At 53.4% G+C, this 14,241-nt stretch overlaps 1 protein-coding gene across 2 annotated transcripts in view; it reads right to left on the reverse strand.

Moving 5' to 3' along the window:
* The window catches only part of STX1A (syntaxin 1A), a 55,717-nt gene that overhangs the window by 6,687 nt on the left and 34,789 nt on the right, over positions 1-14,241 (reverse strand). For both annotated transcript variants that reach the window (XR_008971854.1, XM_057406481.1), the window contains exons 4-6: positions 11,664-11,738; positions 8,088-8,161; positions 1,445-1,553 (exon numbers count right to left, since the gene is read on the reverse strand). Coding sequence is in view for 1 of the 2 variants with exons in the window: in XM_057406481.1 (XP_057262464.1) it covers positions 1,445-1,553; positions 8,088-8,161; positions 11,664-11,738 (258 nt within the window). In the remaining variant the exon portion in view is untranslated. The remainder of the gene's footprint in view (positions 1-1,444; positions 1,554-8,087; positions 8,162-11,663; positions 11,739-14,241) is intronic.

Genomic DNA, 14,241 nt, shown 5'->3' on the forward strand with positions numbered 1-14,241 from the left:
GAGGAAGGCTTTTTGAGGTCTGCAGACAATAAGGACCTCACTAAGCCCTTTCAAACTTTCTCTCTTAGAAGGGAGGTACAGGGATACCTCAATTCCTGTTTCCATCCCAAGCCATCCATCCCTCTCACTGGAGGGGTGACAGCCTGGCATTAGCTGACGAGTGAGCTGATCAGCTGGACCAGTGACACACGCATCATCCTGCTTTACATGAAGGCATTGCTGAGCTTTGTGTCAGCCAAACTTTCCATTCAGCCAGTGTGAATCATTTCTCTTATTATTATAGTTCATAAAGACTAATCTTAACAGGCTTGCACAACCAAACCAAATCTCCTTCAAAGAAACTACTATGAGCACGCAGATTCCTGGGCATCTGCAGCTCCTGACGGACATTCCCACAGGTGACTACCAAGGACACCATTCTGACTCAAAAATCTCCTACCTTATTATTCACTGTGAGCTGTGAAAGGGAAGAAAACCACACATTTGCTTGCGAGAAAAAACCCAACCCTGGACTAGGATTCAGACCCTTTCATTTGAGCCCCCAAAACCATGAACATATCTGAAAATGAGATTATTTGCAAAAATCTCTTTTAATCTCTGCATGCCCTGACTTCTCCCTTGCTTATTCCCCTAATTACAGCGGTGATGTGGTTCTTCTTTGCTGGGAGATAATTAAAACTGAACTCAGTGTTACTGATGGCCACGGAGAACCACCAGGACAGCAGGTTTTGTGGACAGGGAGGACCAGGCTTCTGATCTCAGTGCATGCTGGTGACATCCTTGGAGGTGTCACCTGGCATCCACCTTTGGACACTGGAAGACACCATTACTGCTGCCAGAAGCCACCAGGGTCCTGGGAGATGCCTGGAACAGACGTTGAGGCTTGTGCTCCTTGTCCAGCAAGGGAAAGTGCTGGGAGCACTGAGTGCCCCCTTTTCGAGAGGTCTGTTCTCTAGTTTTCTGTTTAGTTCAGTTCACTGGCAATGACAATCACCCAGAGGAAAGGCAAGGCAAGACATGGGAGTCAGGAATCCCCGCCAGCTTCTCTGAATTCAAAATTAGCTGTAACCAAGGCAGAAATCATCCTCCCTGTGCTCTTTGCGCTCTCTACCCAGCAGTCAGGAAAACCTGAGGGGAGGTTTTTTGTGCTTTGCTGGATGCAGTCTGACATTGAAATGCAAATACCGCCACATGAAGTCCCTGCTCATTGCAGGGGGGCTGAAATAGATGACCTTTTAAGGTCCCTTCCAACCCAAACCATTCTATGATTCTGTGAATATCTTCCAGCAGGAGCTGTGTCCTGGTTGCTCCCATGGGTGAGAACACAGCCCCTGTGCACTGTGGTTTCCAAGGGGGAGCTCTGCACAGTGGCAGGAGCTGCTTGGATATGTGGGAGCGACACGACCCCAGAGCTTGGCTGCGTTCCCCCTCCAGGTTTACTCACTGATCTCCAGCTGCCTCTGGATCCTGCCCTTGCAGCGCTCCCGGTAGTCAGTCTGCGTGGCATTGTACTCGGACATCACCTCCACGAACTTGCGTGACAGCGTTGAGTGCTGCAGAGAGGAGAGGAAGGGAGAGTGGGGTGAGGGTCCTGCAGGAGGAGAGTCCTGCCACCCCCGAGCTGGGGCAGGCTCAGCCCTGAGCACCCCTGCACCTCTAGCAGCCCAAAAAGCATTTGGAGCCCAAAAGCTGGTCCAAGGAGTGTGATGAAGTGCAAGGGGGCAGCAGGTGATGAGGCCCCAGGGGCATGCACCAGATGCACTCCTCACCCAAGCCCAATCCAAGCCCCCAGAAGACAACCTGTGGTGGCGGCAGACCTGAGAGTCATGGCTGGCACCATCCTCCTCACCCATACCACAGCTTGCGGCCAAGCAGCCCGGAGCTGAGGCCACAGCGGTGCCCTGGGTCCAGCCCTGCTGGCCCTGCCACACTGCCAGGATGTGCTGGACCCGGCACAGGCGCAGGACGGGCACGCAGCAGTCACTCTGTGGTGCTGGGGGAACCCAGTGCCCTGAGCATCAAACCCCCGACCTGTCTGCACGCGGCTGGTGGGGGAAGCCCAGGGCTGGGGCTTGGCCAGGGGCAGCTGTCCTCACTCCGGAAGCGTGGTCCCACTTTTCCTCCTCACACTGGAGGGCTCCCCCAGGCACCAGCCCCACAGGGACACAGGAGATGCCTGCCTGCCCCAGGCTGAGTGAGCTGCCAGCCCTGCATGCAGAGCACACTCATCTCGGGAGGCTGCTTTTCCCTCTCCAGGAAATGCACCAGACAACCTTAGAATTACACTTGACCAGGGTGCTGCTGAGCACTGACACCCCCCCGAGCTGGCTGCTGCGCCTGGGGAGCACCCACGCTGGGGCCCACCTTGCTGCCTGACCCAGCTGTCAGGATGAGCTCTACAAACAGCCCTGCGGATGGTCAGGAAGGGCAGGACAGAGCATCACATGCATCCTTCATCCAAACACATCTCTTGAATTAGCCCTTTCCCTGATATGCCAGAAATTGAGTTTCACAGTACCATGGACTCAGAACAGTTGAGGTTGGAAGGGATCTTCAAAGATTCAGTCCAACGTTCCCTCTCCCCCCCAAGTAAGCAGGGGCATCTTCCACTAGATCAGCTTGTGGGAACATTAAAGCCTTTGGACTGCTCCTCAGGGCTGTGGAAGGCTTTGTTTGAAGGTAGTTTTCCTTGCAATCAAAAAAGGGATGCATTTCTTGTTCTTGATAGTGGTTGGGCTGTTTACAAAGATGCAAAAAAACCCATCCCACCACTGGGGGCTGCATTCTGACCAATGACACTTGCACAACACAAAGAACCACCAGCAGTAGGACACGGGGCTCAGCCATGCAGCTCTGCTGGTGCTGGCTGCCCTCACATCATGCCAAGCTCCTTGCTCCCCATGGCTGCTGGTAGCAGCATTCCAAGCACCATGCTCCTGTCCCCTCAGGTGTCCCAGCGGGAAGGGCTGGCAAGGGGGTGTCAAAAGCCACCCTTTGTGACACTGATGTTCTGTCATCCTAAAACATGTAATGGTAGCTGGAAACGGGCTGTGGACCCTTCCCACTGCTGGGGGAGAGTGGAGAGGGTGATGACCCAAGGGGATGCCGGCACTGTGCAGCTCATTAGAGCTGTGAGTGCACAGATGGCAGAGCTCAGCCCTCACCGGCAGCTGTGAGCTCACACAGGGCACAGACAGGGCTCAGGCTGCTCTCCTGCTGCAAAGCAGCAGCTCCTCAGGGCATGAGGGGTGTTCATGACAGGATCATGGACTCACAGAATCATTTGGATTGGAAGGGACCTTCAGAGATGACCGTCCCAACCCCCTGCCACGGGCAGGGACACCTTCCACTAGAGCAGCTTGCTCCAAGCCCCTGTGTCCAAGCTGGCCTTGAACACTGCCAGGGATGGGGCAGCCACAGCTTCTCTGGGCACCCTGTGCCAGCGCCTCAGCACCCTCATGGTACCACGTTTCTCCCCTGTGTCCAACCTCACCCCACCCTCATACAGTTTAAACCCATTGCCCCTTGTCTTGTCCCTGTAGGCCCTGCTCAAAAGTCTCCATCTTTCCTCTAAGCCCCCTTGAAGTCCTGAGCAGCCACAGGAAGGTCTCCTTGGAGCCGTCTCTTCTCTGGGCTGCACAGCCCCAACTCCCTCCCCTTTCTCCACAGCAGAGCTCTGGATCAGGGAGACCAGTGCAGTGCAGCATCTCTGTAGCGCCAGACATGCCCAGGGCACACGAGCATTCCGGTGTCAGTACACCCAGAGCAGCCCCTTCTCCATGAGACAGCACTGGAGACTTCTTGAAGATATCCTTGTGTTTGCTTTGCAGTTACTCTGAGCCAGCAGCAGCTTGGTTTTTACGGCAGAGACTCAAAGTCAGCTCATCGCATTGCTCCCATGCTGGCAAACCTCACACAAAGCCCCCAGCAGCTCCAGCTTCCACAGGCAGCCTCTGCTCAAGAGGTGCCTGGCCCAAAGCAGGGTTAAAACAGCTCCTGTGCATCATGGCTTGAAATCCAGCAAACACGTGAGGTGCCACCCAAGCGACTCTTCTTCTGCCTTCTCCACATCGTCTTCCTAAAATCCAGTTCATTCTTATTAAGCTAAAGAGAATCAACATATTGTTTATCTGCAGCCAAATATAGCCTGGGTGTTACATGACAGCCCTTTCTGCTGATCAGTATACCCCACCGTGCCTCTTTTACTTAAGAAGTTATTTAATTTAGGGTTTCTCTTGTCAGATTGTTATTTGATGCTCCCACAGGCATCCCACATGTCTGAAAAATACATTTGATTTTTGAAGGAACACAGTTTCATGCAAAATGGGCAGGAAAAAGCATTTTAAATGGCTTTCAGTCATTAAATAAAACTACCTGGATAGTCAGGGTAAATAAAAAGCATACCAAAACGTACCTTGCATTTGAAAGAAACTCACTAAACAGAAAATGTTAACTGAAGTTAGGAAATGGGGTTGTTGCACCTGGGTCCAGCAACTCTTCACTTCCCAAGCATGGGAAAAGCAGCCCATTGCTGGATTTCCAGTGAGCTCACACAGCTCTGGATACCCTCACAGGGCTTTGACACCCCCACAAAGCATCCAATGAAACCCGGAACCTTGGCCTTCAAGGTTTCAAATGAAGAGAAAGACATCTCTAAAGTGCTCATCGTGTGGGGGTGCCGGGGGATGCCAGCCTCCCTCCTGAGCCCACTGCGGGTCACAGCAGCAGCAGAGATCCTACCGCTGAGCTCCCACACTTGTGTCTGTTTCAGGGTTGAGCCCCACACCAGTCAGATAAACCAAGCACAACAGCAGCTAGAGCAAAAGCTGTTCTAAGTAACAAGGACCCAACCTCCTGCTATTTGCTCTGTTATGAACTCAAGATTTGAGAATTCTAGAAACATGGTAAATACTGCTGAGACGCCTGGGAACCTGCGTCATTGGCAATGTTTCTGGGCTGGGGATGCCCTTGAGAGCTGTGTCCCCAAAGCCCCTGCCTCCCCCCGCTTTTGCTGCTGGTGAGCTGAACAAGACAGGGTGCTTTATTCAAACTGCTGCTGTGAAATGGGGACAAACAGAGTAGTTTAAATGTAATGAATTAAGAACATAATAACAACCAGCCCTTGCTGTGCCCTGGCAGAAACTGGACAGCAAGTACTATCTACCTGTTTGGGTGTACTTTGGGGAATGATGGACAAGTTCCACGCCTAAAAGTAGATAGGACCTCTGGCAATTCAGTACCATATACTGTTTCTTAATGCAAACTCACTCCACACTGTTTCCCTGTTTCCCTCACTCCACACTGTTTTGCTACAGCCGGTGCATGGGTCCAGGTGACCCACAGAACAGTGCTGTCAGCCCCTCTAACCCACGCTGCGCGGTGACAGGCAAAGCCAGCAACAGAACCCTGAGACAACACGGCTCTTGTGCCCAGCTCAGCATCAGCCTCCATCCCATCCCGCGCACGAGTGTGCAAACCAGGCACACAAACCACTGGTCATGGGGTCCCAGCAAGGGGTCAGCATTCCTGAGAGAACGAGCAGCTGCAGGAGCCCAGAGCCAAACCACCCAGGCTGGAAGCCAAAGCCCCAAAGCGGAGCAGTGTGCTTCATCACTGTCCTGGGTTCAGCAGTAGCAGTCATTTTTCTCAATCACCCACCTCAGCCTCCCAACACAGTGGCTCCCACTGCTGCGCAGAGGAGCTCCTCTCCCTCATTACCTGCAGAGCCTAAAGAAATGCTCAGAAATAGCCAAATTACAAGAAAATCTCCCACTTCCTTGACTGAATAGTGCATGGCTTGGGCTGTTCATCTGTCAGAAGAGACAGCTCTGGGGGACCTCACTGCAGCTGTTCAATATATATACATATATATAGGCAGCTTACAGGAAAGATGAAGAAAGACTTCTGACCAGGGCCTACAGGGACAAGACAAGGGGTGATGGTTTTAAACTGAATGACGGTTGACTGAGGTTGGACAGAGGGAAGAAATGTGGTACCACGAGGGTGCTGAGGCACTGGCAGAGGATGCCCAGAGGAGCTGTGGCTGCCCCATCCCCGGCAGCGTTCAAGGCCAGGCTGGACACAGGAGCTTGGAGCAAGCTGCTCTAGTGGAAGGTGTCCCTGCCTAAAACTATGGCAGGGGGCTGGAACTGGATCATCTCCGAAAGTCCCTTCCAACCCAAACCACTCTGGGACTCTTTGTGGAGCAGAGCCCTGAACCCCACTCTCCTACGTGCCAGGATGATGTCCCAACTGCAGCGTTTCAACATGGAGCAGGTATAAACCCTGCTCAAATACGGCCCTAGGCTACACAGCACCAGTCTGTGACCACCCCTGGTTTCCTCGGACACTGCAGAAGTAACACCTTTCCCTGGGAAACATGGGTACACCATGGGACAGCCGCCGTCCACTGCCACCTCCCTGCTCTCCCCTCCTTGCCACTGCCATTCAACACCTTCATTTGAGATGGCAAACAGCTCCTGAAGGGCACAGTGGAGAACTCGGCAGAGCAGAAAGCCCAGTGGGGGTTTCACAGCACTGCTGTCAGCACACCGCAGCGTCTCCAGAGTGGTAGATGCAGAGATGCTGCTTCGCTGTGTGCTGTTGCACCATCCTTTGGTTTGCTTTTGCTGTGCCCCAGCAATTCTCCTTCCCATTTGTTTTTGGGACAAGCCTTTCTCTCGCCCCACAGGTTGAGGACTGGTTCTCCACAGACTTAGGCTCAGCTGTGACAGCCTCTGGTGCAGGGCCAGGAAGATGCTGGGCTCCAAGCTGGAAGCTGCCTCTGCAGAGGTGAGCATTTACCATCACTGTGGTAATGATCCAGCACCTACTGCAGCCCAGGGCAGGTAACACAAGTGGCTTCCCACACTGAAAAGGAGATAAACGGAAAAAGCCAAAATCCCTCTGACTTCACTGCAGAGAGCCTGAAGAAGATAGGATTGTTACTGAGCTTTATTTGTGCACAAACCCTCTGCGAGAGCGCAGCCCCATGCCCAGATCAGCACCCCTGGGTGCTGAAGAGCTACACTGGCAGCTCCTGTCACCTTTAGCAGTTTAATGGTTTGCTAAAACACTTTGCTGCAGAACAATGCCTTGCTGCTCTGCTCTGAGACACCTTGCTTTCATCCACATCCTCCAGTAGAACCAGCAAGGACAAGACACTGTAGCCTGCCCTGCAGTGATGCAGAGCCAGATTCCACTGATGGAGCAATTCCCAGGTCTCTCTTGTCTTGCTGGGTGCTCTCTCACCAAGGGATCACCCGCAGGTTGGCCAACCCGCAGTAAAAACTACACACATCAACCCTCCATGGTGAGGCACAAGACAAAACTTCAGCCCAGCAGGCCTGCACAGTGCTCTCTGAAAGGCCACCCCTCTTTTAAGGCTAGAGTGAAATTTTTGGTGAGTTACCCAGCTGCACCAGTGAGCCTTGGGCTCACTTAAGAACTGCTCAAGCATCCTTCCAGAAACACAGACACTTCAGGTTTCTGAACACACTGAGGGCAAACATTCTCCCCCCAAAGCTGGAACTTCAGAGGGTGTATGTGCTCCAGTCAAAACCACCTTCAGTGAGATGCTTAATGTGGATGTGAAGAAGTCCACCCGTGTGTTCATCCACGCAGACATCCAGACTTGCACACAAGGACAAAGCACACTGCTCTCCCCTCCGCAGCTGCCTTTCTGCATACTTATGTCACAGGTCCTTCAGGCTGGCTTTTGCACTCACCTGTTTGGCAACATGCTGCATTCCTTTGCCCAGTATTTGCACACCATAACTTGACTGCTCTAAAGCCAAGCCCTCCTCTCCCATCACCTCTGGGATCACAGAATACCAGAACTGTTAGGGTTGGAAGGGACCTCTTGAGATCACCTGGTCCAACCCCCCTGCCACCCAGAGCAGGTCACACAGGAACAGATCCAGGTGGGGTTTGAATGTCTCGAGAGGGAGACTCCAGCCCCTCCTGGGGAGCCTGTTCCAGGGCTCTGCCACCCTCAGTGGAAAGAAGTTTTTTACATTGAAGACCCCTCAACTACCTCCAGCCGCTTCCTGTCCTCCCCATCCCAGTGCCACAGGGCAGAGACTGACCTGAGTTTTCCTTATCCGCAAGTCAGCAGATGACCTGTTCAGTCCTTCCTCTTGTTCAATGCTCTGCTCAATACCTGGTCAGGGTAGAAGAGCATAGGTTATTTCATGCTGTTTGGAGAAGGAAAATGGATTGTTTGGCAAAGGGACTGTACAAGACTGATACCTGTGAACCAAGGAGCACCTGGCACTGAGCAGTCCCCAGCTCCTGACCCTAGCCAGCAATTTAGCCTGGACTGGCAGCAAAGCCCCATTCCATTACTGCAAAGCACTCAGTGCCTGGCCACCAGCTGAGGCTTGGTGCTGTGGAGGGCAGCACCTTCATCCCCCAGGCTGGTAAGCGAGGATTTAAATGCAAAACTGATGGAATGCTTGGGTCTGATCTCCACACTTTACAATATACAAACAACTGGAGGGACCTTATCGGTGCCTACAACTGCCTGACAGGAGGATAAAGCCAGGAGGGGGCTGGGCTCTGCTCCCAGGGAACAAGGGATGGGACAAGAGGAACCGGCCTCAAGCTGCACCAGGGCAGGTTTAGACTGGAGATTGGGACAAATTTCCTCCCCAGAGGGCGCTCAGGCATTGGAACAGGCTGCCCAGGGCAGTGCTGGAGTCACCATCCCTGCAAGCGTTCACACACTGTGGAGACGAGGCACTCAGTGATACAGGTTAGTGGTGGCCTTGGCAGTGCTGGGGTAAAGGTTGGATTGATGATCTTAAAGGTCTTTTCCAAGCTGGCTGATTCCATAGAGTGCTGTTCTCCCCCTGCTAGGCGTGAGGAGGAATCACAGCTAAAATGTCTCTGCAAAATACCAAAGCTCAAGACTTCTCCAAGGACCCTAAAAAGATGTCCCAGCTGCCCATTCCTGCACAGGCAGGACCTAGCAGGATGATGAGAACGTGCTTCACCTTGCTGCGCAGTCCTCTGCAGCAAAGCATAGCTTTGCCCTTTTATGCCCGGTAATGCAACTAAGTGAGATGAATTCTTCTCTTGTCCAAAACCCATAAATGACAGCAGGCAGCAGCAGTGCCCTGCTCTGCATCCCATCATGGTTTGGGCAGGGAGAGGGTGGGGGAGGCAGGGCAGGAGGTCCAGCACAGAGCAAGGCAGTGCCAACCTGCTCCTTGAGGCCAGCTTGGGACACACTCATTCAAAAACTGAAATTCAGGGACTTCAAAAGCCTGTCAGCAAGCTCCCATCAGCAGGCTGGCCCAGCATGCAGAGATGCATGGTGCCATGTAGACCACCAGGTGTGAGCTGGTGGTGTCCCTTGAGTTTGGCTGCTGACACCTTCCCAACACAGGTTCCCACAGCCCTCTGTCCCCAACACCTTCCACCCTGGAGCAGGGTCCCATGAGCCCAGTACGGGGCAGGTTTCACCTGAAGCAGGGACTCCCCATTCCCTGGAACTGCCCAGTATCTCCCCATCACCACCCAGAGTGGCAAGGTAGAGCTTGGGACACCACCACACGGCGGGCATCTGTTTCTGCTGTGTGCCGGTTAGCGTGGGTGGCCCCACAGCAGCACCCTGTGGAGAGCATCAGCACTGTGAGGAGGACTGTGGGCCTGGGGAACCCTTTGTGGTGCTGGAAGAGGGTGTCCAGCAGCACAGCTTGCTCTGGGGAAGGGCTGGAGAACATCAGCACAAATTCTGCACTCCCTCCTAATTCCCTCTTGGAACTAGCATCTGACCTCCAGCTTATGTGAAAGGCCTTGTCTCACACAGCCTGATGGCCACAGAACTTCTCTGTGCACGCTCCTGCCTGTGAGCACACTGCCTGCTGCCTGCCCAACATATTCCGTCAGCAACTGGTCTCCCTCCGCGTTTGTCACAAACTGCTCCCTGTTCCCAAGGAACAGTATTAGCAAACATTGTGCATTTATGATCATTAATAAATTCACATTTTCCCAAGAAGCCGGTAATTAGAATGAGCCACTGCATGAGCAACGTCTGTCCTAAAGAAGTTCATTTGTTGTCAGCAGATGGTGGTTTTGATCAGTTCTGACTGTTTTCTTTCATTGATCATGCTGGCCATGATCTGGGACAAAGCACAAGGACTAATATCTGTCGCTCCAGGTACAAATGGTACCAGTGAATCTTTTCTGGAAGAAGGATAACAGGAATTGGAGCCTGTCCTGCAATCCTTCAGGCTGCCAAAGCACCCTAAAAAACACGGAACAAACACCTATGGGATGACACCTACGGAAAAGGATTTTTGTTTCGCATGGGCTAAACCCTGTCTCTATCTGGACACCAGGGAGAGATCCCAGTATAGGTGGAGCTGCGGGCCATGGGAAGGGGTCCCCTGGTCTATGAAATGGGTAAGCTGACCCTGAGCATTCCTTCCTGAGTCTATGTGAGAGCATGTGTCAGGAGGACAGAGGGTAGCAAGGGGACAATGGAGGTACAAGTCACCTTCTGCCATATATATGGGACATGGCCAAGCCAGTGGTGACAAACGTAGCAAACAGATCTAGCCATATCTAAGTTCTTCATGACGGCAGGGCTCCCATGACACCCTGGGATTAGGGAGAATGTTGCTCCCATGGGGGAAGTACCAACTCCTCTCTGATCCTTCAGACACAGCCAGGTCTCCTACAACAGTCTCAACCAAATCCCATGCTGATGTCCAAGGCAAATCTGAGCTATGCTGGGATGACCTGCCTCCTACATGAAGATGCTACCATTCTCACCGACCACCTGCATTCCCTGGGATCTAATCTTGAGCTTTTGGGCTCGGCCGAGTGCTGCAGCACAGCCCCAGCCGCCAGCAGCCTGACAGTCACGTTGGTCTGGAGGAAGCAGGGTGGGGGCAGTGAGAATCCCAGGCATCAGGACAGCATGCCCCATGCCAGCACACTGGCCAGAGCTGCACCGGGAAGAGGGACCATGGCTCTCTGCGTAGGACCCCTTGGTGCTGCACCTGCCTAGGCTGCCTGTGCCAACATGGCTCACCAGGGAAGGGCCAGCTCTTCTGGGAGGCTTGCACATTCTCCAGCGGCACCTCTTCAACAGTTCAGCCCTGGCAAACCAACCTTTGGCCATGCTGGGGGTTTGCTCACTGCAAGAGCCCAGCGCCTGCCAGTGCTCACAGCCCCACTCCCTCACCTCCATCTTGTGAATGGGGCACAAGGGGGCAAAATCACAAAGGGAAATAAAAGCAGCTGGAGGATGCTAGGGGGACAGAAAGTGACATCCATCCCCAGGAGATCCCGGCAAAGTAATGGCAGATGTCTCTTCCCCACGCTCTGCAACGGCTCCCAGCGCCAACTCAAGCTGACACCAGAGAATACACAGATGGGGCAGGGCTGTGGGTCTGTAACCTGCCCTTTCCCACCCAGAGCAAACCACCACAAAACGGTCTTGACCTGTGTCACACCCCAGGTGCTGCTAGTACAGGGCTGAGATGACAGCCAGGGTCCCGTGGCATTTCTGGTCACGGGGGATGAATGGTGAGTGCTGGGCAGTGGAGGCATGGAGCAGGACACAGGGCAGCAGCGCTCCCTGCCTGCTGCACCCCCTGCCCAGCGGAGGGCAGCGGGCAGAGCTCCACAGCAGCGTCACAAATACTCACTCTTTAGCTTGGAGCGTACTTTGTTTGCCGTCTTCTTTATGTCAGACATCAGCTCTTCCAGCTCCTCCTTCGTTTCTGAAGAGAAAAAAGGAAACACAGATGTTTTGGAGACTGCTAAAATCTGCTGCCTGGCCCCTTAACATCTGGAGACGAGTACTGCAAGCACTCCCAGCTCCAGACTGGGAGCACTTCCACCCCAAGCACGCTTGTTGGGCTCTCCTAATGGTCCTGAGCCTGGAAATAACCAGACTGGTTGGGCAACGAGAGAGGCAGGAAGCCCTCCTGGAGGACCACCTGCCTGCACAGCCCTAACCTGCCCTGTACCCAGTGTGCTGCAGAAAGGGGAAGAGAATGGATACACAACCCACAGTGATGGTTCCTGCAGTGAAATGAAAACCACTGCTAGTGACCAAAAACCTTCTGCTCAGCGAGGCATTCTGCCCTGTGGAGAAGGACTCAGGGATACTGTTGGGTGACAACCAGGACATGGTCCAGCAGTGTGCGCTTGCAGCCCAGAAAGCCAAGTGTCTCCTGGGCTCATCACCACCAGCATGACCAGCAGGTCGAGGCAGGGGATGCTCCTCCTCTGCATCCAGCTCAGGGGCCCCCAGCACAAGACATGCATGGACCTGGTGGGTCCAGAGGAGCCACCAAAACGGCCCGAGGGCTGGGACAGCTCTGCTGTGGAGAAAGGGGAGGGAGTTGGGGTTGTGCAGCCCAGAGAAGAGACGGCTCCAGGGAGACCTTCCTGTGGCTGCTCAGGACTTCAAGGGGGCTTAGAGGAAAGATGGAGACTTTTGAGCAGGGCCTGCAGGGACAGGACAAGGGGCGATGGGCTTAAACTGGACAAGGGTGGTGGGAGGTTGGACATAGGGGAGAAATGTGGTATCATGAGGGTGCTGAGGCACTGGCACAGGGTGCCCAGAGAAGCTGTGGCTGCCCCATCCCTGGCAGTGTTCAAGGCCAGCTTGGACACAGGGGCTTGGAGCAACCTGCTCTACTGGAAGATGGCTCAGCACACTGGTACCAAACTGTGCCCTGCCTGTGCAGCCTGTGATGCTGTGCACTGCAGAAAGCCTGGGTGGTGGCACCAAATGCCCTGCACTCACCCATGGGCTTGTAACTGGCCTGCCAGGGATGTAACTGTGCCCCAACCATGGTACCAGCTAATCCCAAAACTCAACCTTGACACCAGCAGGCTGCAATATCTCAAGATCCATATACAAAAGAACATACAAACCACCTGTCATTCAAATGTGATTTCTAGAGAAGCTGCTACCCCAATGCTCCCTCTTGATTTTGATGAGATCAACACTTACTTAATTAAATAGACTTTGTTTAATAGACTCTAGGCACATTATCTGAGTCATACCAGTGGCTGTGGTAGCTCTGTGCCATACACTCCCACTTGCCAGTCACAGGCATAATGAGAAAATCATGATGATGGGAACCTGCTGGGTGAAGGTCACATCCGATGGATGGCTGCATTCATCTCTGACTCAGAGCTAAGAGCTTCGATGCTATTGTGAAAAGGAAAAAGGGAACACGTCTGCCAATACCTTCACCCCAGGCTCCAGGTATTCTGAGCAAGCCAACACAGCACCTTTCCAGGGAAAGCGGTACAATTACGTATGAGCCAGAGAATAAGCACAAAGGCAGGGAAGGAAGAGCTCATCCCCAGCTGGAGTTCTCATTTGACTAATTATTTATTTTTTCCCCCCATTCCTGGGAAAACTTGTGTTTGATGAAGAAATAAACCAGCCCAGGCTGAGTAACTGCCTGCACCCAGACAGGCTGGGGCCAGCTCACAAGGAAGCAAAGACCCAAGAGTGCTGGGGGACAACAGGCTGCCATGAACACAGGGTCAGGCCAAGAGCCAGGCTTGTTCACCGGCAAAGGGGAAAGCCAGAGGGGCTCCTACTGCAGCCTATGACTACCCAGCAGGAGGATGGAGAGAAGCTGGAGCTTCCTGGAATCCTTGGAGGATTCAGCTCCTTGCCGAAGCCTGGAGGAGCATAGGGACAGGACAACCAGCAAAGGGCCAAGCTGGGATAAGGAAAATTCAAATTAGACGTTAGGAAAAGAAAATGTCATCATGAACGAGGTCAAATACTGGACCCAGGGAGTATGTGAGCTGTCCATCCTTAGGGACATCTTAGCATGTGGCTGGGGTGAAGGCCTGAGTAACCTGACTTGCTGGAGGGTACTGGACCAGGGACCACCAGGGTCCCTTCCCACCCATATCCACCTTTGGTCCTAAGAAACAATTTCACATAATTCACTGCAATGTCATTTCCCTTCTTCCTGTCAATGTGGGCTGAGGGATTTGCTTCAGTGATACCATCACAGAGGATGCACAGGGCAAGCGGTGAGCACAGGTGAGAATCTCCCCAAGCTGGCTGCTCAGGAAGGGGACAGGACCACGTGGACAGATGGAGGGGACACGGGACAGGGAGCTCGGCTGCCTTTCCTCAAAATATTTCCAACTGAGCAGCAAGGAGAAAACACTGCTGGCTGGCTTTGAGTCACGGGATGTGCGAGGATTACTTGGCGACCTGGCAGCACAGATTGCCCAGAC

This window comes from Pezoporus wallicus, unplaced genomic scaffold, assembly GCF_028554395.1.
Source record: "Pezoporus wallicus isolate ANWC-B61680 ecotype Strahan unplaced genomic scaffold, APGP_CSIRO_Pwel_v1 contig_7963, whole genome shotgun sequence".
Classification (NCBI taxonomy): domain Eukaryota; kingdom Metazoa; phylum Chordata; class Aves; order Psittaciformes; family Psittacidae; genus Pezoporus; species Pezoporus wallicus.